At 44.1% G+C, this 24,049-nt stretch overlaps 13 protein-coding genes and 1 non-coding gene across 14 annotated transcripts; 9 read left to right on the forward strand and 5 right to left on the reverse strand.

The window, feature by feature from the left end:
- The first annotated feature begins 203 nt into the window (after nt 1–203).
- Nucleotides 204–275, forward strand: PICMEDRAFT_t106. Its single transcript has one exon. It is a non-coding gene; the product is annotated as a tRNA-Thr (tRNA).
- Nucleotides 276–427: 152 nt separating this feature from the next.
- On the forward strand, nt 428–1,075 carry PICMEDRAFT_73794 (hypothetical protein; the record flags this gene model as incomplete). The annotated part of the gene is made up of 1 exon (XM_019164589.1): nt 428–1,075. One exon carries the CDS (start codon nt 428–430, stop codon nt 1,073–1,075), a length of 648 nt encoding a protein of 215 aa, XP_019016107.1.
- Nucleotides 1,076–1,556: 481 nt separating this feature from the next.
- PICMEDRAFT_73795 (hypothetical protein) lies at nt 1,557–2,987 on the forward strand (the record flags this gene model as incomplete). Its single annotated transcript, XM_019164590.1, has 1 exon — nt 1,557–2,987. The coding sequence occupies one exon, from the start codon at nt 1,557–1,559 to the stop codon at nt 2,985–2,987; it is 1,431 nt and encodes a 476-aa protein (XP_019016108.1).
- A 466-nt stretch (nt 2,988–3,453) lies between these two features.
- On the forward strand, nt 3,454–5,514 carry PICMEDRAFT_73796 (hypothetical protein; the record flags this gene model as incomplete). Its single annotated transcript, XM_019164591.1, has 1 exon — nt 3,454–5,514. The coding sequence occupies one exon, from the start codon at nt 3,454–3,456 to the stop codon at nt 5,512–5,514; it is 2,061 nt and encodes a 686-aa protein (XP_019016109.1).
- Nucleotides 5,515–5,777: 263 nt separating this feature from the next.
- On the forward strand, nt 5,778–6,665 carry PICMEDRAFT_35519 (hypothetical protein; the record flags this gene model as incomplete). The annotated part of the gene is made up of 1 exon (XM_019162950.1): nt 5,778–6,665. The coding sequence occupies one exon, from the start codon at nt 5,778–5,780 to the stop codon at nt 6,663–6,665; it is 888 nt and encodes a 295-aa protein (XP_019016110.1).
- A 1,258-nt stretch (nt 6,666–7,923) lies between these two features.
- PICMEDRAFT_35831 (hypothetical protein) lies at nt 7,924–8,904 on the reverse strand (the record flags this gene model as incomplete). Its single annotated transcript, XM_019162969.1, has 1 exon — nt 7,924–8,904. One exon carries the CDS (start codon nt 8,902–8,904, stop codon nt 7,924–7,926), a length of 981 nt encoding a protein of 326 aa, XP_019016111.1.
- An 824-nt stretch (nt 8,905–9,728) lies between these two features.
- On the forward strand, nt 9,729–11,174 carry PICMEDRAFT_59838 (hypothetical protein; the record flags this gene model as incomplete). The annotated part of the gene is made up of 1 exon (XM_019163391.1): nt 9,729–11,174. One exon carries the CDS (start codon nt 9,729–9,731, stop codon nt 11,172–11,174), a length of 1,446 nt encoding a protein of 481 aa, XP_019016112.1.
- An 872-nt stretch (nt 11,175–12,046) lies between these two features.
- Nucleotides 12,047–13,678, forward strand: PICMEDRAFT_73800 (hypothetical protein; the record flags this gene model as incomplete). Its single annotated transcript, XM_019164592.1, has 1 exon — nt 12,047–13,678. The coding sequence occupies one exon, from the start codon at nt 12,047–12,049 to the stop codon at nt 13,676–13,678; it is 1,632 nt and encodes a 543-aa protein (XP_019016113.1).
- A 97-nt stretch (nt 13,679–13,775) lies between these two features.
- On the forward strand, nt 13,776–15,607 carry PICMEDRAFT_17506 (hypothetical protein). The gene has a single exon (XM_019161626.1). The coding sequence runs from the start codon at nt 14,037–14,039 to the stop codon at nt 15,489–15,491; it is 1,455 nt and encodes a 484-aa protein (XP_019016114.1). The 5' UTR covers nt 13,776–14,036; the 3' UTR covers nt 15,492–15,607.
- PICMEDRAFT_73802 (hypothetical protein) lies at nt 15,571–16,743 on the reverse strand (the record flags this gene model as incomplete). Its single annotated transcript, XM_019164593.1, has 1 exon — nt 15,571–16,743. One exon carries the CDS (start codon nt 16,741–16,743, stop codon nt 15,571–15,573), a length of 1,173 nt encoding a protein of 390 aa, XP_019016115.1.
- Nucleotides 16,744–17,052: 309 nt separating this feature from the next.
- On the reverse strand, nt 17,053–17,905 carry PICMEDRAFT_17508 (hypothetical protein). Its single transcript, XM_019161627.1, has one exon. The coding sequence runs from the start codon at nt 17,843–17,845 to the stop codon at nt 17,123–17,125; it is 723 nt and encodes a 240-aa protein (XP_019016116.1). The 5' UTR covers nt 17,846–17,905; the 3' UTR covers nt 17,053–17,122.
- Nucleotides 17,906–18,776: 871 nt separating this feature from the next.
- Nucleotides 18,777–19,421, reverse strand: PICMEDRAFT_28041 (hypothetical protein; the record flags this gene model as incomplete). Its single annotated transcript, XM_019162529.1, has 1 exon — nt 18,777–19,421. A coding segment is annotated over one exon (645 nt), but the record flags the coding sequence as incomplete, so codon positions are not given.
- A 644-nt stretch (nt 19,422–20,065) lies between these two features.
- PICMEDRAFT_17513 (hypothetical protein) lies at nt 20,066–21,645 on the forward strand. The gene has a single exon (XM_019161628.1). The coding sequence runs from the start codon at nt 20,337–20,339 to the stop codon at nt 21,345–21,347; it is 1,011 nt and encodes a 336-aa protein (XP_019016118.1). The 5' UTR covers nt 20,066–20,336; the 3' UTR covers nt 21,348–21,645.
- Nucleotides 21,646–21,834: 189 nt separating this feature from the next.
- Nucleotides 21,835–24,006, reverse strand: PICMEDRAFT_12757 (hypothetical protein; the record flags this gene model as incomplete). Its single annotated transcript, XM_019159966.1, has 1 exon — nt 21,835–24,006. The coding sequence occupies one exon, from the start codon at nt 24,004–24,006 to the stop codon at nt 21,835–21,837; it is 2,172 nt and encodes a 723-aa protein (XP_019016119.1).
- Between the last annotated feature and the right edge of the window lie 43 nt (nt 24,007–24,049).

Raw genomic sequence — 24,049 nt, forward strand, 5'->3', positions numbered from 1 at the left:
TAATAAATGTATAATTAGTGAAATCGTTTTGATATTAACTTCTATAAACATACTTACGTAATGGTTTAAAATGTGAGTTTTAGCACCAGCTGGCTAATTTATATCAGATGTTTTGGTAGAGCAGTCACTTGAATTTCAAAGAAAACATCATAGAATTAGCGTTACTTCCTGATAAATTACCCAAAATTTTGAAAACAAGGAAAGCCTCCTTAGCTTAGTGGTAGAGCGTTGCACTTGTAATGCAGAGGTCGCTAGTTCAATTCTGGCAGGTGGCATTTTTTTACTAAATTTTCTCAACACGATAGAGTTAACTTTTTTGTCATATTTTTTTTTGTTCAGAGGTATAGTTAAAACTCCTTTTCTATTAGCCGAACAATAATAGGGCTTTAAGCTTTCAACTCACAGCGCTAAACAGAACAATCATAGAATGGAGGAAACTGACGCAGTAAAAAAGCTATTGATTACCCTTGGCGATCTTACGGGGACAATTTCTAGCAAACTTAAGGAAAATGTCCTTGAAAAAACCTTAAGTGAAAGCTTAGATGAAATAACGAGACATAAAGAAAGCAATAAAGCGAACGATGAAGCACTGAATGAACTTGAGCAAGCAAAAATTTTAAACATGTATGCATATCTACTAGTTTCACTTTCTTTTACCAATGCCAAACTGGATGGAGTCAAGTTCAACAATGAAGCACCGATTATGCAAGAGATTAAGAGGGTGAAACAATACATGGACAGAGTGAAGAAAGCAGAAGAGTCGCTTTATGAGTCTGCTGAAAAAGCCAGAAAAAGGGAAGCTGAATCAGAAACTTTCATCAACAAACACTTAGGAGAACCGGCCGTTTCCAAGGTCCACTTTCAAGATAGGGAGGAGACGAACAAAGTGCAGACAGAAAGCAAAAACAAGCACCAGTACTTTAAAGATCATGACAATCTCAAGCAGGCTCTTCAAGAGGAGAAAAGGAATGATAGCACTAAGCAGAGCAAGAGTAAAAGTAAGAACAAAAACAAGGGCAGACAAATTGGGAATGTTGATACAAAGAATGGAAAGGTTAGCAAAAGCCGGAAGTAACTGTGGATGTAGTTGATCTGCTTTTCTTTTGCAAACTCAAATGTATGTCCGTACGGACTCTTTAGAAGAATGTATAGTAATTAACGAAACACAAATGTTGCAAATTAGGCAGAATTGACAGTAATGCTCAATCTTCTACAGTACAAACAATTCACTACTGATTTGGAAGTCCTATCCATTTGGCTGATGAGACAATCCATCTCTTTTGAATCACGAAGATGGACTGTCTACTTTGTTTAAGGGTCAACAGTAGCTAGTCAATCCTGAACAAATGCCATCGATTCGTTCCCTTGCTATACATCCGTGCACCACAGGGCGGAGCGATAAGACTGTAAGTGTTGGTATCTCGATGGCGGAGGACATGAGGAGGAGGAGACAAGGGAAGGCCAGGGCAGGAGCAAAAGGGAAGGATCAAGTATCTTATGGGAGGAAATAAACTCAAAACAGCAGGAAAGCGACAGTGTACAGACGCAAATAAGCAATGATGTTTCAGTTTCTTAGAGATTTGTACCGCCGTCACCGCAAGAAGTTGCTCATCACAACTGGGGTGGCAGCAGTCTCGTATATGATCGGCATCTATGTGCGCAATAAAGTTAGAGAGTTCCAGGAACAGTTGAAGGAGGAGAATGCCACTAGAGACCTCATCAAAAAGCGATTTTCACAGACGCAAAAAGACTGCTATATGACTTTCCTATCGTTCTTACCTGTTTTGGTAGAACCGATATATAAGGAGTTGGACGTGGAGGAGATCACCAAAGAGTTGAAGTTGTCACGCAAGAACAAGAGTCTTGTTCCTGATGGTAAAAGTGAGCTCAATAGCGAGGATTTGTCGAGTAGCAAGAACGAGAATGCGAGGAACGGTGAGGAAAGTATTGATCAAAAGTTGGGAGATCAAGTTTTAAGTGGTGCTATTACTGGTGAGACGAAACTAAGCAAAACCAAGGTTGAATTATGGCAGGAACTAAAGGTCAAGTCTTTGACTAGGTTTTTGACATTGATCTACAGCGAAACGCTACTCATCATTTTATTGCATTTGCAATTGAACATAATATCAAGAAAATCCTATCTCAAGACGGCGCTTAAACTCGCGTCCAAGAACCAAGGTATCAGGCTGGTCGACTTAGAGTCGGAAGAAAGCAAGAATACGGTTGATAAGGACTTACCAGAGCAAGCATTTCTTTCCTTTACCTGGTGGCTTTTGAACAAAGGATGGGCGAAATTAAGAAACATAGTAAATGAGAGCGTAGAAAGTGTGTTCAACGAAATCAGCCTCAGGGAGGAGATCAGCATTGAAGAATTCGGTAATTTGATGTTTGAAGTTCAAAAAAACATCGATTCAAGGTTGTTCGAGGAGAGATCTAGCTACGAACTCTACGACAATCTTCAAGAGGACAACGCTCCAGGCACGTCTGACGACGCTAGGACACTCACGCTCATATCGATGATGCTCCCATCACAAAGTGACGAGTTTAAGCTACTGCAGGAAACGAACACGGTCGAGTTCTTGACGAACTTCAATTCGAACATCTCGAACGTAAAGATGTTGCAGAGGATGAACGAAGAATTAAAGGGGTACCTAAAGAGCGAACAGGTTCACGAGATAAGCAGAACAATTTCCACCATCGGGATTTCCACCATTATCCAGAACGTGGATCGCAGTTTGCACGTGAAGCAGGAGAGCAAGAATGGTGGTCCGACCGCTGCCAGCGGCAACGACCCCGAAAAGCAGGAGCAAGAGCCCCAACCTGCCCCAACCACTCGCTGGAAGCTCGCGTTCATCCTTGCCGTGTTGAGTCCCCAAACACACGAGCTAGCCAACCGACGCATAAACAACCCCGTTCTCTACACAATGAATAACGTGAACGAGCTCGACGACCTGAGCGCCAGCGTGTACTCGAACTTCGACATCTAGCCTCGGACAGGGGTTTCCGTATTCGTGCAAAACGCCGGAATACCTCCGTTCCTTCTGTATAGTGACTTCTCCGTACATAGCCTACAACCGCCTCACCTACCCCGAGTCCCACCCCGCCATGCAGACAGCCAGCCAGCCAGCCACACAGCAAGCGGCATCGCATACCCGCCTTAGGCACGAAAAGACCGATCAAACGATTTTCCGCTTTTCGTATTCTTAGCGCTCGTAGAGTGCCTCGTTTCGGTAACGTGTGTCGGCCGGGCCTGATCTCATTGCTATCGGGTTTTCTTTAACTGTTGTCTTCTTGAAGGCCATAAATGAGAGTAGCAGTACCGACTCTTTCTATAAGTTCACTCGTTGCCAGTAGCAGGATCGAGGCTTTCTTTTGACGCAAGGCCAGCATTCTCTCGATACTGCAGTATCGCACTGGAAAGTAAACTAGCAGAGGAAAATAGGAAATATCATAATGGAGGTTCTGGATTTATCGGTGCTTTTGGCTATTCTTGTGGCTCTTGTTGCATACGTCTCCAAGGGCAAGTTATGGGCGGCGGAAGGCAATGATGGCTCTGCATCGTCCTACAGGGCTTCCGGCTTCGAAACCAACGACTTAGTGGAGACTATGAAGAAGACGGGTAAAAAGGCAATCGTGTTCTATGGATCCCAAACAGGTACTGCCGAAGATTATGCGTTGAAGTTTGCCAAGGAATTCCAGTCGAAGTTTAAGATCTCAACAATGACTGCCGACTTGGCTGATGTCTCATTTGAGAACTTGCAAAATATCAGGGATGAGATCCCCGACTTCAAGTTGGCCGCATTCTTCATGGCCACATATGGTGAAGGTGAACCTACGGACAATGCCGTCGAGTTCTTTGACTACCTTGACAATGAGTGCGAAGAGTTGCCAGACTTGAAGTACGTCTGCTTTGGGTTGGGTAACAGCACATATGAATTCTACAACGCCATTGGGAAGAAAACTGTTGAAAAGTTGAACTCCAAAGGTGCAACCCTGATTGGCCAGTTGGGATTGGGTGATGACGGTAAAGGTTCTATGGATGAAGATTATATGGAATGGAAGGACTCTTTGTTTGATTTGATAAAGGATCAGTTGCACTTAGAAGAACAAGCCGTCGAATATGAACCTTCGATCGCCGTTGTTGAGAATGACGAGTTGACGACCTCGTCACCGTCAGTCTCTCTTGGTGAGCCAAACTCCCACTATTTCAACCCAAAAACTGAAGACGAAGTGAAGTTATTGGAAACGGGCCCTTTTGACCATACCCATCCTTACCTTGCGCCAATTCAAAATACCAGAGAGTTATTCAACTCCGAAACGAGACATTGTATTCATGCTGAATTCGATTTGTCGAATACCAACTTGAAGTACTCCACGGGTGATCACGTTGCAATTTGGCCTTCAAACTCCAATGAGAAAGTTGAGAAGTTTTTGGCTATCTTGGGTTTGACTGGTAAAAAAGACAAAGTCATTGACTTGAAATCTCTTGACCCAACCACCCATTTACCATTCCCAACGCCAACCACTTACGATACTGTTCTAAGACACTATTTGGAGATTTCTGGACCTGTGTCCAGACAATTTGTAAAATCAGTTTCACAATTCTGCCCTGACAAGGAGACTGAGGAAAAAATTCCAGCTCTTGCCAATGACAAAGAAGTTTTTCACAAGAGTGTGACTGAAAAGTATTTGAACATTGCTGATTGTTTAGAGCTACTCAGTTCAGGAGCCATATGGAATACTATTCCGTTTTCCTTCATCATCGAGTCTATTGCCAAATTGCAACCTCGTTACTACTCCATCTCTTCTTCCTCGTCCATGGAGAAGCAAACTATTCATGTCACTGCGGTTGTTGAACAAGAAAAGCCTAAAACCAGCGATCACTACGTGACCGGTGTTGCAACTAACTTGTTGCTTGATATAAAAAAGCACCAAAATAAAGAAACAACCAAATTGATTGATAATTTCGATTTAGAAGGACCTAGAGGTAAATTTCACTATAAGTTACCAATTCACATCAGAAGATCGACATTCAAGCTACCATCAAACCCTGCAACGCCTATCATTTTAGTTGGCCCTGGTACCGGTGCAGCCCCATTCAGAGGATTCCTTAGAGAGAAGATCAAACAAGTGGAAAACGGTGCTAATATTGGTGAAATACTTTTCTTCTTTGGATGCAGAAAATCTACAGAAGATTTCATTTATAAAGAAGAATGGGTCGAATACGCCAAGAAGTTGGACAACAAGTTCAAGATGATCACCGCCTTTTCCAGAGAAACAGAAAAGAAAGTGTATGTCCAAGACAAGCTTTTGGAGAATGGAGCCAAGGTTATTGAATTGCTAGACAAAGGCGCATTTTTCTATGTTTGTGGTGATGCTGCTAATATGGCCAGGGGTGTTCAACTAGCTCTTGTCAAGGCGTACCAGGAACAAAAGAAAGTGCCCGAGGATATCGCCACTACAATGGGCAAACAGTTGAGAGTGAACAACAGATACCAGGAAGATGTATGGTGAGCCTATCATCATGCCCAAACTTCCCCTCTTATGTAAATCCGTTTGATAGATTGATAATAGATAGATAGGTAGATAGCCTGAGAAGCAATAATGATTATAAGCGACAAACAACAAAAAAGCGAGGTAATAAAAAATTTTTTTAAAAGCATTTTTTTTTTCTGGCAAATTTCACCACCATCTTCCTGTTCATCTCTTAAAAACTGCTAGATATACAGTCCAGACTAAGATTACTAGAGGCCAGTACACAGAAAATCAATTAAGTCATGGGAGCGGTAGATGAAAAGACCTTGAAAGGAATCAAGAACAAGCAGAAGAGACAGCAATTATTTGCTCAGCTCAAACATGAACATAACAAAACTCGTCATAAGGATCGTCAAGCAAGAGCACGTGAAGAGAGGGAGAATCCTGAACTGAAGGAGAAGAGACTTGCAGAAAACGTTCCTGAAACAATTGATTCCAAGAGGGTTTACGATGAGACAACAAATGTGGATATGGAGGGTGAAGATAACTTCGACAGCTATTTCAAAGAAGGTAAAGAGCCGAAAGTTTTGGTCACTACAAATGCAAATGCGAAAAAGTCGGCATACGAATTTGCTGCAATGATGGTTGAAATAATACCAAACACTTCTTTTGTGAAGAGACAGAGAAAATATACGATAAAAGATATGGCTGAGTACTGTTCGAACCGAGATTTTACAGATTTGATTGTTATTAACGAAGATAAGAAAGTGGTGAATGGAATAACATTTGTACATTTACCTGAAGGACCTACTTTTTATTTCAGCATCACTTCATTGATAGAAAGAAAAAAGATTACCGGTCACGGACAACCAACAGGGCACGTGCCAGAACTTGTTTTGAATAACTTCACAACGAGATTGGGTCAATCTGTCGCAAGACTATTTCAGTCACTTTTCCCACATAGACCGGAATTTGAAGGTAGACAAGTGGTGACTTTACACAACCAGAGAGATTATATTTTTTTCAGAATGCACCGTTACGTTTTCAGGAATGAGGAGAAGGTTGGACTTCAAGAGCTTGGTCCACAGTTTACTTTGAAGCTCAGAAGAATCCAGAAGGGCATTAGACAAGACATTGACTGGGAGTACAAAACGGAGTTAGAGAAGGACAAGAGGCGGTTCTATTTGTAGGTTTCTGTTGTGCTACTTCTTATCGCATGCAAGCTTTGTGTGCTTGAAGGTAGTATTACCACGATCATTAGCCCCGAAACCGCTTTTAGGCCACAAAAAAAACGAAATTAAGGATTCTTTTCGTTTTGCATATGTGTATAACTAGTCTTCTTTTTTTTCTTTTCTAATTAATAGACAGATACTGGTAGATTGTCGCAAGCACCAGCAATGTGTTGCAGCACAAAGCATTCATTTCTTACTTTTGCTCTTAAGCACTGTAACCATTTATTACAACTCTAATCACCGAAACTGCGAGGTACGTACTTGGAAGGAATATTATAGATACAAGTATACATCACTCATATCCTACTATGGAATTTAGTATTCTTGTTGCCTGATTCAGAGTATTTTATCTAAACAATTCTGCAAATTGTTTTTCCTCATTCTTCTACGTAGTAGGAGATGTTTATTAGCAAATTCAAACAATCTTGAGCTTATTATCTAAAACGGTCAAGACTGTGTAATACTGTAGAAGTGAGACGTCGGAGAAACTGATCGTCATGGAAAGAGCAGACGGAGATGTTTTCTTTTCACAGCTGAGCCTCCTCTCCTGCACAGCCCGAACGACGATCATCTTTCATCTTTCAAAAGGCTCGAGTTGCCACCTCTTCCAGGTCTAGCTTTATCATAGCCGGTTGTTTGTGGCTGTAATGTTACCGGATAATGTCAAAATATTATGAACTTTTCAACATCCAATTTTGTGGCTTCTCTGTAAATATCTCTGGTAGCTGTCACACGCAACTATACAAGTTACTTATCCTACACGAGGCTGCACTTGAGAAGTGTTGTTGTAGTCTAGTTTTAGTTTGCCTCCCAAAAACTCATAGAACATGAGTTGGAGAGATGATTTAATCTATTTGCTGCAATTTTTTTTCAAGAATTAGCCTTTTTTGTTAAGGATATTATTGTTAAAGAGTAATCATCAGAGTGCACGGCAATGTAAAGAACTTCTTTCCCTCTAATTCGAATCGCCAAAAGGGAAAAAGTAGCTGTGTCTCTAGACAGGATATGTCACTAACATACTTACACATCAGATTACACCTATAATATCGTGATAGCAAAAACTTTTACAAAGAAAAGAGTGCTTCTCCTAGCTCCAAGCATAAATTATTGTAATGCTTGGAAGAGGGTTTCTTAAATTGAGAGCGGCATAAAGGCAAGCTTTTTGATTGACCAGTCTCCTTTTCTCTGGCCGGTATTTATACAATGGTTAAAATTTTCAGCTGAGAGGTTTATTTTCGATTTGCTCGAAGAGATTTCTGGCGATTTTTATGTCTTCGAGCACCAGACTCTCGTTATTCACTTCGTAATTTTCGTCCTTCCCGATGTTGTTATCCATTATTACCATGATGTAAATATTTGACGTCAAAACGTCAAGGTAGATAGACGAGTTTTTCCCGTGCAGAATCAAGTTCTTGAAATTTGACCTTATCTTATTTACGCTCTGCTTGTACGTCTTCACTATATTGGAAATTTTTTCAAACCTCTTTGGGTCCAGGGCCAGAGTTGGGTTCATTGTATGTTCATTGGTGTTGCTCTTGAACCTGTCCATAGAAGAAATGACCAAAAAGGTAGTCTTTTCAAAGAGGATTATTTCTCTGGCGTCGATAATCTCATTCAACTTCGCTAGATGTTGCTCGTATATCTCAACATTGGGTATTAGTGAACACACAATGGAAGACCACGCCTTGTATAAACTCTCGTCCCAAATGGAGGTGGCAAACCCCGTGATTTTGAATCCATACTCATTGTACGCAATGTTTTTCAAGTTGTTGTACATCAACTGGAACAACTCTTGTCTCTTGTTTGATTGAACTAAATCTATTTTGTGGATGAGAATGAAAATCTTCACGTTCGGCGAAAACTTGCTCAAGTTTTCCAAGACTCTCTTGAAAGTGTTTATATCCTTCGCAACTTCCTTACTCTCGACGTCGAAAACATGGATCAAAACCTCGCATTTCTTGAAGATATTAGCCGACGACGAGTTGTTGTAGTTGTTTTCGTTCGTGTTGTTTAAAAAATTGTCCATGAAGACATCCTGTCCACCACAATCCCAAAGATTGAGGGTCATGTTATTCAAAAACCTCAAATTCGAGTGCTCCACATCTATAGTGGCCCCCAATCTTCGTGTGTCGAAGGCTGAGTAGTTGGAGAAGATAATGGACCTCATTGACGACTTTCCGGACCCTGAACGGCCCATAAGCAATAATTTTTTCCCACTTGACATGCTATCTCGGTTTGGTTTCTCGTTCTATAGTTTCAGCTTGATATCTGAAAGATATATGGCTGGCACTGATGCTCTTCGTTGCCTCTTCTTTTCTATATCAATCCCGCCAAGAGCAGAGAGACCCCGATGCAGCGCTGGTCTGCGTGAAGATTGTCAGGCTGGACCGATCCAGTCTCTTTCTTCGGCTAAAATATGCGAGAAAACCCCCGGGATTTTCCTCTCTATCGGACCAGCTACTTTCCGTCTACCACCACAGTCTCTGGAACTCATGTTCTAGCAACAAAGGAGCTGATCCTTTAACTGTGAAGCAGACAGAACAAGTGGTTGTTACAATCCAGGCACATAAACCCCACCACATCACGTGATTAACCAGGGTCGATCGGCCCTGAAAACTTCATCACTTCTTTTTTAGAAAGGCTCATGTAACATACAACCCCTCTGTTTTCTCTCTCTCTCCCCAACTGTCAAACAAGGAAGCCAGCTACAATTGACCTGAGAGTAGATACAGCTTCTACTGTACAAATGTGTGGTTTTGAAGTGGTACGATCATAATGTAGCCCCTAAACCGGCCGCAGGCGACAGAACTGAAAGGCAGACTCTTTCTGCAATAACCGAGCGCCAGCTCCGAATAAGCCTCGATAAGTTATTTTCTTAAGCCATCACATCACGCCTTTCACTTCTTTGGTTTCGTATTTCTCGGTGTTCCTGATCTGCAACAGCAGGACAAAGCCAATTCATTCAGCTGGGGTCGAAACAGAAGAAGCGGGCAAAAGAGGCGAATAATCCAGGCTTTAGATATGAATATTACGGAACCAGGCCCTTTCAAAGGCTTGAACGAACATCCGTTGTACAAGCAGTTTAGAGACATGTCATACGTGGAACTGTTTTTCTTCTGGAGAACACAATTGGATCACTACTCAAACTACCGAATTCTTGTAGAATACAATGAAGAATTGACCACAGAAAAGGTTTATCATGCGTTGACTCGGATGATGTACAAGTACAGCGCCTTGACTATGGACCTAATGCCCTCTAGTACCAGCAAGTTTGGCCATCAGTTTGTTGTCGTTGACGAGGTCAGATTAAGTGATGTGGTGGAGTTTATCCAGGATGACAAGCTTGCGAATGTTGAGGGAATTCTGGAGAAGTACCACAAGGAAAGTTTACGCTACGGTAAAAACAAGCCATTGTGGAGACTGAAAGTCATCAATGGCAAATACGCCTTGTTTTTTTGCAACCATATTCTCTACGATGGTACATCCGGTAAAAACTTCCACATCGAGTTGTCCAAAGAAATTGCTAACGGGATCCCAAAAATAATTTCTGGCTCGTTTACCGGATTGGATTCCATAGTTTTCGAAAAATCAATGGTGGAATTTGACCAGTACCAGCTGCCTCCCTCTCCTGTTGATATAATCGACTATAACAAACCTTACAGTGGTTTACTCTACATTGTTTTGGCAGCATTGCTTCCCACAAAACTCTCAAATCTCATCAAACGTTGGTTCAGTGGCAACCCATATACTAGCATCCTTGCCTTTGATGAAGTGGAGTATAAGTCTTTTCGGTCAAATCCAAAAAATACGTCTTCTTCCAGAGTCATCAACTTGGATTCTTTTCAACTGAATTCACTCATCAAAACGGCTAGGCTGCATAACGTAAAACTAACTTCGCTGATCACGGTATTAGCCCACATAAGCATGGGTAAATTCATTGCTTCTTCTGGCAAAGATACGGTGACTTCAATTCCTATAAATATCAGAGGATCTATCAAAATGGAAAAGGCTAACAAGTTGTGTAATAACTTCTCACCATTGTTTGGTCTTTACATGGGTGCAATCCGCTTACAGCTACCTTCGATCAATAAGCTTTGCCCGGATGGCCAAATCAATTGGTCATTGGCCACCTTTGTGAACAAATACATACATGAAAACATATCAACGTCACGCCTTCTTTTGGGAGTACTGAAATTCATCAATATCAAGCGCTTTATTGTCAAAGAGCACGAGGAAGAGAAAAAGGCGACTTTTGAACTGTCAAATCTAGGTCAGATCGGAGCAGAACATAAGAACATCATTGGCGCCTGGTTTGATCAACCTGGGTGTCTGTTCAGTGCTAACATGATAAGTTGCGGCAGCGGAGGTACTATTGTCCTACGTTGCTGCAACGAAGAATGGGTAGATGAATTCAGAAACCGGTTGGAGAAAAACATTCTTTCTCTTTTACCTGACGAAGAGCTGTAATTAAAAGTAATTTTATCAAATTATTTAACTTCTCTAATCCATGCAGATTGTTTTTGGAATTGTTTCATTGGCTGTTTGAAATCATTTGTTTATTATCAAGCCCTTTTCCTGCTCGTTTACGCAGATAACTTCTTCGTGATTATACTTTCATTAAAAACCATTGTATATACTCCGAACCGTGTATAATGGTATGTTTTACTATTGTTTTGATTCTTTGCTTCGAAAACAGCCTTTCGACGATCACAGAAGGAACATTTACATCGCTTACGTCAAAAACCAAACTTTGTGTCTTTAGTGGATCCGTCTTCGAACAGTTTTAGGCTTCTCAGAATGATAATTCTCATCATCAAAATTTCTTTTTTACAGATAGTACTAATTTTGGTAGACGTGGATGATTGCAGTGAGCCTTACGCTCATGCGACTATTCTTATAGCCGTTTCTTCATGAGATAAACAATTTTTTTCTTAGTATATCATTCATTTTTTTCCATTTGCTTGATGATTTTCGGTTTTTTCAACTACAATTCTCATTTGGATTTTGGATTTTTTCCAAGACTCATCTCGATTTTTGACAAGGTCGTCTCTTGAGACATAGGCCTGATTTGACATGCTTTATGTGTTATCTTGAATTACTTAAAACAAGAAGTACTTTTTATAATAATTGATCTCCGCGGGTTTCGGATATCATGTAAGCTAATGAGCTTTCAAGTACATAATTTACGTAATCTATTTTTGTACCTAACGGATTGGTGATAAGTTAACTAATATTTCAGAAGTCTGAAATTTTTCAACCCAGACTACATTGCCTCTAGCACTTGAATGCATCTATACTTTATATAACTGTTTTTACTGACAGACTGGTTTACCTTTGTGATGTGTGGAATTCTACTTCACTATAGTGTCAATGGAATCAGCAAAGAAAGTAATGAGTACGGCGCTGACAGACTTTTCAAATCTTTAATACCGATCATTCGAGAAAGAGGGGGGGATTTTGAGAAGTACAGACTCTTTCCCGAAGAAAAAATAGAAGTATATTCTTCAGTACTTTCCCTTCGTCAACCTCTGGCTGAACAACCTCTCAGTAACGGAAGATTCACTTTGCAGTTTAATGGCGAGCTTTATAATGATGAAATATCGAGCCATATGAACGACGTGGAGTATTTGCTCGGGAAGCTCATTAATGATTACGAGGGTGATGTGATAAAAACCATAGGACATTTAAAGGGAGAGTTTGCATATTCCATAATTGATAGGGCAGAGAACAAGATTTATTTTGGAAAAGATGTTACCGGAAGAAAATCTTTGTGTTTCTCAATTGATACTCTAGGTGAGCTCTATATCAGCAGTTGTCCACCATGGACTAATAAAGAGAAGGAAAACTTTTTTGAATGCAAACGTGCAACAGTGTATTGCTTTGATATGAAAACTAAAGTAATGGACCGTATCTCAAGTGAAGAAAACAAGTTTTTACCGAGTGCCTACAAAGTTTTGAACAACATCAATATGAATGTTAATGAAACTGACATCATCAGTAAGATACACAGACAGCTTGGCCACTCTGTTTACAAACGTATCTCTACAATCTTTCCACTACTTGAAGACATGACCGAATCAAAGTTTGCGATTTTATTTAGTGGCGGAATTGACTGTACACTTATTGCAGGTCTCTGTGGAGAGATCTGCGAAAAAGATACTACTATTGATTTATTGAATGTATCATTCAGTAACCCAAGAGCCAACTTAACATACGATGAGACTCCTGATCGTAAGTTAGCCATTAAGAATTGCGAGCAGTTGAACCTCAAATATAACAAGGAAAAAGGCGTCTTTTTCAAGCTAGTCAAGGTCGATGTACCATACGAAGAGTACTTTGCTGCAAGAGAACGTGTGGTGAATTTGATATATCCAAACGACACAGAAATGGATCTTTCCATAGCTATAGCATTTTATTTTGCTGCCAGTGGCAAGGGAAGCAATGAGGTATCCAGCAATTGTAAAGTACTTCTTAGTGGACTAGGAGCCGATGAATTGTTTGGCGGATATACGAGACACGAAAGAATTTTTACCGGGGTGAGCAATCAAACAAAGAGACGGTTAAAAAACAAACCTGCAACGGACTTTTCTGATTACAATTTGACACTACTGAATGCAGAACTAAGAGACGAACTACAGTGTGATCTAGACAGATTATGGGAGAGAAACCTCACCAGAGACGATAAAGTCATTTGCTGCTGGGGCAAGGAAGTTAGGTATCCCTTCTTGGATGAGGACTTCATGAATTGGGTGACTACAGAAGGAAATGTACCACTTAATTGGAAGCTCAACTATAACGCGGATACGGGAGAAATCACAAGGAAACTCATACTACGACGTCTAGCAGAGCACAAAATGGGGTTGGATTTCGTCGCACAAGAACCTAAAAGGGCAGTCCAGTTTGGATCGAAAAGTGCCAAGATGGAAGTCGGCTCAGGTAAGATGAAGGGAACTGACAAGCTTACTGGCTGAAGCAGGATTGCTGACCAAGTGATTCGATTGGTCGAACTGTTTCAGTTGTTCACTGAATGAAATAGAAAAGAAGAGCTGAATGAAATTGGCTTGCCACGTTGACTGATTTCCGGGCTGTGCGGGGGTAACATGAATTGGGACAAATGTGAGATGGACAAGAAGGGACGTTGCACGTTGGTGTCAGAGGTGTTGACGATGTTGGTAATGTTGACATTATTTCTTTCTTTGACGTTACTGTCACTATTGTAGTTCTTGAAGTTGTTGAATTCATGTAGCTATGTGAGGTGCTTCGAAGCCATTTGTTTTTTTCTGAAGATGCATTTCCTTAAAACGCACTTCAAGCAATCAAAAACAAAGGATGCAACAACAAACTTATACTAGAGAGTTTACACCCTTCGAAAAGTATTACTTTTGGAGGAACAAGCTCAACATGTACTCAAATTTTAGAGTTGCGGTGGAGTATATGGAGGAGCTTGACACTGGTTCCGTATTCCAAGCTCTTTCATTGATGGTTTCGCAACATACAAGCCTTTCAATGAACGCATACCCCAAAAAAGGGTGCACCTTTTTTGAATTCCCCTACACTCTTGGTTTGATGGACTCTTACAGACTTTCGGATGTTTTAGAAATTATCAATGACGAGAATGTGACCGTTGGAGATGTATTTAACCAGTTGCAAGACGTACATTTCGAGTATGGGACGTCAAAGCCTCTATGGTCGTTGATTCTACTTAACAAAAAGACATTGATTTACTACAGTGATCACCTACTATTTGATGGCTCCTCGGGTCTGAACTTTCATAAATTGTTTTCCCATGCTATCGAAGTCAGCGAAAAGGCTGAGAATTTTGACGCTGAAGCCTCAATTCTCTTTGATATCACCAAAGTTGACAACGACTTCCAACTTCCACCGAAACCGTCAGACCTAATAGACTATTCAGTTCCCCGTTTTTACCTCTTGTATGCTCTCATGTTAATCTGCTTTCCAAAGAGCTTGTCTGATATTGTCAAATACTACTTTATTGATGATGCCAGCATATCCAAATCGAAAACCTACAACACCATTGTACTTTCTAGAAAAATGATGTCTTATAATGAGGACGGTCCTGAGACGAACAAAACTCACAACAACATTGAGAAAAATAGGGACCGTTGTAAACTTGTGCATATTTCGAACACAAAACTACAGCAACTCATCTGTGATTGTCGTAAATACAATGTAAAGTTGACCTCACTCCTTGTAGTGATGTCCTTATTGTCGATCTCTAAAATCACAGGAAAAGAAAAAGATACTATGGTTGTGATACCCGTCAATTCAAGATCCAAAATTGACATGAACAGGGTCAAGATGCATGGCAGTCCGGATATCAAGACAGATTTTGGCCTTTATTTAGGTGATTTAAACATGGAACTTCCTCCTGTTGATAAAATGTGCCATAACGGTAAGATCAACTGGAATTTTGTCAAATATGTCAACGATTATATTCATGGTAGAATGAAGGACTCTCAGCGAGACTTGGGACTAGTAAGTTGGGTCGATCCTAAACTATTTCTAGAATATCGAAAGAAGTGCTATGATGATTCGATGATCGGTACGTTACTTGTGTCAAACCTAGGAAATTTGAAAGACACTAACAATGCATTTCTCAATGCATATTTTGATCAGCCGTGCAGGTCTGGGGTGTTGAGTTTATTTGCCATGAATGTGATCAGTACTACGAGAGGTGGTGCTCATTTGGCGTTACGTTCTGTTAATCAACGATGGCTTGAAGTATTCAACGAAGGTGTGATAAATCAACTATCGCAATTTTAACATGTGGGTAAACTGTATAAGATTCTTGTTCAGAAAGCATATACATCGTACTCTAGATTTTTTTGGGCAGTAGGATACATTATAAATCTTCCGTAACTGCTGAGAGGATTTCACCCACATTACTGTTAATGTTCATTTTCTTGTAGTTGCTTCCAGCCAAGTGGAAGCCGATATCCATGTCTATCTTCCCCTTGAGCTTCTGACTTAAGTCTTTGTAAGCCTTGTATCTGAACCCGTAGTCAGGCAAGTTTTTGCTTTGCTGGCTCAACCCGTTATACTTTGAGACCAAGGTGGAAATAAAAGGAGTGACCACAGTTCTAGCTGGTTTGCCAGAGACAAGGGAAGTCATGATGGTTTTTGGCAACGTATCTCTGTTTTTGTCTTGTTTCCTAACCAGCTTCTCAAAGTACGGCTTGGCAACCGAGCCCTCTGTGGCAAGAAAGGCTGTGCCCATCTGAACTGCGGATGCTCCAGACTTTATGTACTTCAAGACAGCTGTCGAGTCCATGATTCCGCCGGCCGGGACGACGTATATGTTATCTTTTAAACCTTGGGAGTCCAAATAACTCTGGACAATCTCGAAAAGAGCAAAGGTGCTCAGGTTTTCATTCTCAGTTGGCAGGAAATCCCCCCGATGCCCCCCTGCTTCATCTCCCTGAAGTACAAGCCCGTCGATGTCCAACGAGAGCAGCACCTTGACTTCTTCTAGCGAAGTTGCTGTGACAAAGACAAGCGTGCCCAGTTCCTGGAGCTTCCGAATGGTCTCCACAGAGGGGTACCCAAAATGAAAGCTGACGATCTCCGGAACTAGCTCCTTGTTTTGGTGCCAGAAATCAAACATAGTGTCCAACACCTCCTTATTCTCCTGCAACTCCCAGGTTTTAAACGAAACGTTCCCGTTGGAGAAGCTGCTCACGGAGCTCCAGTCCGAGACGACCGGAGGCACCACTGACTGATACAATCTGCACCAATTGGAGATCTGCTCCTTCGAAGGCGGCGAGTAGATGTCATGGCAGAAGAAGTTCAGGTTCACCGGAAGCCGGGACCCTGGCCGGTTGGCGGACAGTTTACTCCGGTAATCCTGCATCGTTTGAACAAACGAGCCCCAGTTGTTCTTCAAATTTATCGAGGACAGCGGAAGAGAGCCAATGCCGCCGCTGTTGGTCACCTGGGAGGCCAGGTCGACGCTGGACACACCTGCCATGGGTGCCTGTATGACCGGTTTTTCCACTCCTAATCTGGCTGCAAGCATTGTGACGATCTTTCTCTGTGTTCTAGCGCTGGCCATGTAGCTTTGCCTGCGATGGGGTCCTGTCTGTCTCTGCAATTGCCCCGATTCCACACTCCTCCACGCCAGAGCCTGCCGGAACGGACAGACATGCCGTTTTATACTGGCCTCGTGGCACGACTCGGAGTTGGGCATTTTCCCCACGCCGAGGCCACGGGTAGACGGAAAGCATCTCCTGTTTCCCGAAGAGAACAAACATGGCCACGACACGAGGCCAAGGGCTATGAGGTGCCAGCGAGCGGGCATACGGGGGACGGACATACGTGGCTACTAGGAAAGGTTACGGTGGTGTAGACCACGGATATATACTTAGGACGGCGGACACGGACAGAGGCGCCGGCAGTCACGCCCGGTCCTCGACGACCATGAACTCGAGGACACTGTCGTAGTCGCCGAGCTTGAAGACGTCGTTGTTCTTGAGCTGCACGTACCGCTTGGTCGGGAGCTCGGCCTTGTCGTCGTTGAGGAAGGTGCCGTTCGTGGAGCCGATGTCCATCAAGTAGCAGCGTACGCTGGCGGCGTCCGCAGTGGCGTCCCGGCCCCTCCGGAACTGCAGCACCGCGTGCTGCTTGGAGACAAGGTCGCCGTCCTCGTCGTCGGCCACCACCACGTCCGCCAGCTCGGCGTCCCGGCCAAACACAAAGTACGACTTGTAGTTCAGCAGCGGCACCTCCTCCTGCGTGTCCGTCTCCTCGTTGTACTTGAAGAGATGGAACGCACAGTTCTCTTTCGTCGGCACCACTGCGTCCTCCGGCGGCGCATACTTGGCCCTGGCGTCGTGCGGAGCCACCTTCTGGCCTGCCGACAGATGCAGGTACTTGGTCAAGACTCCCGACGGCCGCAGGTCGATGGGGATCGGCGTCGTCGCCGCCGACACACCCGCCGGCTTCCTCTGGCCCCCTTCTCCGCCGTCTTGCCACTGCAGGCCCTTCCCGTCCCGTTCTCTGTGCTTGTGTCTGCCTCCGCCTTCACCGCCGCTTCTCGTGTGTCTGGCGCCGCTCTGCGACGCTCGGTCGTGCTTCCCGCTGCGTCTTTCTCCGTACCGTCTCGAACCGTGCTGCTGCATCTCTTTTGCTACTGGCTGCTGCTGATGCTGCGCCCTCTCTCCCTCCCCCGTGCCCCTGCTGTCCCCCGCCCGTCCTCTGTTGCTCCTGCTCCTCCGTCTTCAAGCCCTGGAGCACCTGCAAAAAAGGCGTTTCCGCCGATCGGCCCAGAAATGCGGGGAGCGAGCCGGGAGGGCCGCAGAGGTCGAGGAGAGCGCTGGAGAGGTAGAACATGAAGAAAGGCCCAAGAGGAAGAGACGACGGAAGAAGAGGAGAAGCAGCAGCACACGGAGGAGCAACAGAGAGCCCTGGGAACACCAACAGAGACTTGCCAGCACAACTTACAGCGATGTCCTACCCTATCTACTTCAAGGAACCAGTCAGAGTACGTGCGTGTCCTGCTTGCGAGCAGAGAGAAACCCCCCACCGTGAGAGACGGATATACTAACACATCAGCTTGGCGTTCGCCGTGTTTTGGTCTTGCGTGCTGCAGTGGTTACGTTACCAAGCACACAACAAGCCACATCTCTTCTTCTCCGGGTTCATTGCGTTTCTCGGGCCTGTGTTTCTGTTTGCAGGGACGCCGCTGAGAAGAACGTTCCTGTACGCAGACGCTGAACCACTTCCTTTGGACGGCTACCCGGTGCCAAACAGAGCCAGGGTGCCAGTCCAGGGCTACGAGGATTGAAGGCGCCGCCGTGTGCGGCCGCTCTGCACCACTCCACTCCACTCCATCGATCCATCCCGACACCTCAGCATTGTATCCATATCAATCCACCCAGTAAGACTGGCTGTTTTTTATGCAGATGACTCTCGTTGTTATTCACCCCTCTGGGGCCAGTTCAGCGTCTGCAGCTAAATAACGAATTATTTATTATTCCGTCAAGGACAAAAGAAATAACTATTCTTTGTTTATTTACACGTAATGTCTCTGCCCCCACGAGGGGGAGATCACCATCTATAGAAGCCTGGGGCGTTTCCTCTGATCTTGCCCTTGGACACGGCGCAAAAGACCTTCTTGTTGGCGTCTCTCTCTGCAGCGAGATGCGCCAACCGCTTGGTGGTCTGGCTGGTCTTGAGCAAGAACCGGACACTGACCCACTTGAAGGTGAAAACACCCGCTCTACCTCTACCCTTGCAGTCGACTCTCTTCAGCCAGTGGCCGTCGGTGTGCACCCACGACTCGGAGATGTAGAGGTCGTCCGGGTTGTAGTTCATCTTCTCCGCGTCCTTGACACCTCTCTCCAACATCTCCACAAGCTCTCTCGCCACCTTCTTCTCCATGAAATGGAGCTGCGTGATGGCCTTCTTCACAGGCAGGTCCTTCAACGCTCTGAGCACGATGTTCGTTTTCTTCACCGACGACTTGATTCTCCACGACCTCAAGTACACGGAGGGCTCGAGCGCCTCGATCTGCTGCTGCGTCAAGTTCAGCGTGTACGAGGCCCCGTCCTTCAGCTTCACGAGGTCCATGTTCTTGAAAAAGCCGTTTTTCGCCACGTTCGCCACGTAGATCTCCTTCTTCAACGGCGTGAGCAGCGTGTCCACCGTGAGGTATGGCTTCGGATTCAAAAACTCCTGCAACTTCTGGTCCTGCTCCGGCTCCACGTACTGGATCGCACTGGCGTCCGTGTCGCCGTCGCCGTCGCCGCCCGCAGAAACGCTCTCCGCCCCCTGCTTCTGCGCAAGCGTCTTCGACTCCTTGTCCACCGACGACGTCAGGTCGCTGAACAGCGACTCGCCCGGCTTCGTCCCTGTGCTCGTCGCAAGGAACCGCTGGCAGACGGTCTGTCTCGATCTCATGGCCTGGTACGTCACCCGGGCCGTCATGAACGACAACGGGCGAACGTGAGCCAGACGGGCTATTGCGAGTGACATTGTGTTGCTGTGCTGCGTTGTCTTGTGCCTGTCACGCCCTTTTTGCCTTCACTTTCCTCTTCTTTCTTCTTCCTTCTCCCTTTCCTTCCCCTGTCTCTTCTCTTCCTCTGCTCACCTTCTTCTTTCTCGTTCCCCGTCGCTGCAAAAAACCTGAAAAATCCAACAGAGCCGCAAAACCGACGCGTCGATACAGTTTTTACAGCCATCCGTGCACCGTGTGGAGATAGCACTTGTATTTCCTTATCGGGCTCCCCCTTCCGGGGTCTCGGCTCCGCATAATAGGGCCCATGGTCGGGCCCCATAGTATGGGGTAGGAACACCTATACCGGTATAACAGCCAGGATGAAGGTTTGTACACACAGGAATAGGTGTGTTCTCCTTGTCAGGGTGTGTGGAGCCTGTATTGAGAGCCTGAACAGCAGTAGGATTCGTTGGCACGCTGGTGTATAGTTTGGTTTCTGGCTGTTGGCTATTTGGGTCATCTGGTGATCTATCTGGGCATTTATACCGCCACACACTAGAAAAAGGACCAGTGCTGGTCATAAAAAGAGTATCGTGAAAGGTTTCAAAGGCATCTGATTCTTTGTACAGTTTGGCTAGAAGCAGGGAATTAATACAGAAAGCACGTGAGGTGAAATGGGCAGAGTCTGTGTCGACAGCTTTGACGTTTCCAGAAATGCCAGTCCCGGAGAAGACAAGGGCTCCGCTTTCCACCACAATACGCAGTGGCGTCGGAGCTCCGTTCCGACGTCGTACTTGATTGAAAACGGCTACGACAGCAACAACCACGGCAGCTTCCACACGTCGGGCAAACGGCGCAGCGTCACCCGCTCGTCGATCTCCTCCATCTACGGTTCCACCCCCCGGCCGTCCTTTTCGTCCTACCCATTTTCGAGGACCGACTCGTTTTCGTCTGCTGCGACATCCTCCTACTCCAATGTCTTTGAGGATGAGAAGCAAACGCTGAGTGTGGGTCACGGAAACATCCTGGAACAAGACGATGATGAGGAGGAGGAAGAGGAGGAGGAAGGAGAAGAAGAAGAAGAAGAAGGGGACGAGGATGAAGAGGACGAGGATGATGGAGACGAGGAAGAAGAAGATGACGGTGAGGGCATTCGCTGGAGCGGGGCGAACGAAGCAAGCTACATACCCAGCCAGCTTGGAGAAGGCGACGACGACGACGATGAAGAAGAAGACGACGACGTTGCTGGCGGCGATGTTGATGACGACGACAACGACGACGACGAACAAAGCTTCGGCAACACTCCATTCTCAATGGTTTCTGCAGGCGTACATCGGTCTTCCTCCATGCGCTCCCACGAACGCCCAATAATATACAGGTGCAAGTCATGCTACTGCGATATCTGCATCTCATCGCTCATCATCTCAAAGGACTTCTGGGGTAACAAGGGAGAAGCCTATTTCGTGAAAAACGTGCTCAATGTCCGTGAAGATGCTAAAGAGGTGATGAAGCATATGAGAACAGGCCAGTATGGCGTTAAGGCGATCTATTGTGTCCAATGTGATACCGTTATCGGATGGAAATACATCACAAGCATCGAACCCGTTGAAAAGTATAAGGTGGGGAAATACGTTATTGAGAAAAACTTGTTGAAGACTTATAAAGTTCCTGGTGGTGTCAGTTGAGTTTGCATTTGGTTTCATACCATCACATTGTTTCATTTTCATTTCTTTTTGTTTCTTTTTGGGTAATTCGTGGTATTCTTTCAGTTATTCTTCCTTAAATCTTATCTTTTTTTCATTGGTGTTTCTTTTTTAGTTTATTTTATCTTTTCATTTTTCTCAATTTTTGCTCCTTCGGTTTAGATATCTTTCCAGCTTCCGGTCTTAAGCTTCAACTTTTTCTCTGTGTTGGTATATTTTTCAGTTATTTATATACTTGATTCAACAACTTTTGTATCACCCTACTCAATCGAATATGCTAACAATAAAAGTACATTAATTTATATAAACTGAAATAGTCAGTCAAGAAAAAAATCTATAAAGGGGCTACTTAAAACAATATGTAAAATAAGAACGAAATTGAGGAGAAAGATCAAGAATACCTTATGCAATGTGAGAAAACTGAACGAATGAAAATAGTGAAAAGGATGCAACTGGCTAGCTTTTCTAGCTAATTTATGGAATTGATATTCTTACGCGGCTTCGGAACAGGGGGTGGTACATTGCTTCTAGATATGGGACTAATGGTGTCGTTATTCGTGGCCAGTCCTTGAAATAATTTTTCTTCATCGCCATCGCCCGTAACTTTTATTTCGGGCTTGTTAATGGATAATGGTGATGCCAACCTCTCCCTCTGCACCTCATGCTTGATGATATTAACGTTATTTGCTAAATATTCATAACGTTTGGCTCCACTACCGGATCTTACCCTGGTTGAGTTTAGTATACTATTCTTAATATTACTGTCGATATCCAGATTCACATTCAACTGCTCCAAATAATGTTGTTTCTTTTGATCGTAATTAGACATGTCTGCTTCAAACGGGCCAAAAACAGAGTCAATCGGAGAATCACGGCCAACGTTGCACATGAGGCCCAAATTCTTGGCCCCTTCAAATTCATCCCAGATACATTGTTCATTAGGGGACTCGTATAAAACACCCATCGTGCGATCAATAGGCAGTTGTGAGGAAGGTGAAGGAGTAATCTGATCAACCTTATAATTCAGCTTGTCAATTCTATTAGAGCTCAAGCTCTTCCTAGCTGGGGGTATAGGCGGCATCAAATGATGGTTCACCTCACTCGATGCATTGATCGCACTGAGAGTACTTTTCATATCGAACAAACTCAAATCTTGTTCCTCATCGTTCTGGTTTTCGTTGTGAGTTTCGGTGGCCATAGGAGTATGTACTGGTGTTTGATGTGAGAGAGTAGTTGGAGAACCCACCGGAAAAGTGTTTACATATAGCATCGGTGGGGTCTGAAGAACTGGTTTATTAGATCTGCTGGGTATTGGAGGTGCCTTTATGCTTGCTCCACCGTTAGGCTGAATATGTTGAGAATTTACCATTATCCTGGGGGGTGCATTAATAACCCTTTGATCTTCCGAGCAGTCGTAATCCCGATCATCATACACATCATCATCATCGTTATCTTGAACGTAGGCTGAGCCGTAATGGTTGCTAGTTGCTAGCTCTGTATCCTTGGTAAATAAACTCATCAACGGTTTTCCACCTTGGCGCTTCCGTTTGAGAAAGATTAAGAAAAATGTGAGCAGGAGTAAGAAACCAAAAATGGACCCAATCGCTATACCTGCAACAGTACCGCCACTCATTTTCTTCTCAAAAATAGTGTCAAAATCCGGTCTTGACTTCAAAGCTGCTATATCTGTAGTTATGGCCGCAGGCGAAAGTGAGAATGTCGAGCTCATGGAGTCAACATAGAAGCTGGTTGTTGCTAGAAGGGAGGTTGTAAGCGTGAGTTTCGAGTCAGTAACAATATAAACTTGGGTGTATGTCAATCCCTCCAGATATTGGGTGACTGTGGTCGTTCCCTCGGACGAGGAGGATGAGCTGGAGGTGGATGAGCTGGAGGTGGTCGGCGGAGTAGTGGTGGGTAAAAGCGAGTGTAAATAGCTCAACGAGGGCTGTGATGAACTATCTGTTGGTCTGGAAGAAAACATTGGTTTTTTTGATCTTGTTGCGGAAGAGGAAGACTTGGATAGTATTGGATCTATAAAAGTTGATACGATTTCCAAGCTGGACGAAAAATCGCTGGAGCTCAAACTTCCCTTCGTGTGTTGCGAACTGTAGGAATAGGGAGACTGGCATGATGCATAAATACAGCTCGGCGACGAAGAATTTGAAGAGCTTAATGCTGAGTAACCAGAAGGTAGACTATTGGTGGTGATGGTCGGAATGATCCATTCAATCGATGGTACAAGACTTCCCGTGGCATGCAACTGGGTGTACACAGTGACTAGTGATTTTTCACTTGTCGATGTTTTTGTCTTCTTTCCAAGAATCGGGAACAGACTGTCTTCCGAAATAGAAGGCGTCGTGCTTACTTTCGGTGCAGAGCTCGGCGTCTTTGTTGTTAAAATTGTAGGAAACGAATTCAGTGTGAGCGTCGGGTCATGGCCAAGGATGTAAGTATCCAGCGGCCGAGAGGAGGTTGTTGCTGCTACCGCCGCTGCTGCCTTTGTTGACGTTGACAGCGTTGCAGCCTCTGGTTCTGATAATACCAGGGGTGAACTAGTTGATTGGAATAAAGAAGTCTGTGCTGGATCAACATCACGCTTCTCTTTTGCATGCGGTCGCTGTACGCTTGAAACTCCGAGCATAGCCGCCTTGTCTCCATTAAACGATAGTATTGGATTGGACGGG

Source organism: Pichia membranifaciens, assembly GCF_001661235.1.
Source record: "Pichia membranifaciens NRRL Y-2026 unplaced genomic scaffold PICMEscaffold_5, whole genome shotgun sequence".
In the NCBI taxonomy this organism is placed as follows: Eukaryota; Fungi; Ascomycota; class Pichiomycetes; order Pichiales; family Pichiaceae; genus Pichia; species Pichia membranifaciens.

Coding starts and splice junctions, on each gene's coding strand:
- PICMEDRAFT_17506 (XM_019161626.1), top strand. CDS start 14,037: ATGCAACAACAAACTTATACTAGAGAGTTTACACCCTTCGAAAAGTAT.
- PICMEDRAFT_17508 (XM_019161627.1), bottom strand. CDS start 17,845: ATGCAGCAGCACGGTTCGAGACGGTACGGAGAAAGACGCAGCGGGAAG.
- PICMEDRAFT_17513 (XM_019161628.1), top strand. CDS start 20,337: ATGGGCAGAGTCTGTGTCGACAGCTTTGACGTTTCCAGAAATGCCAGT.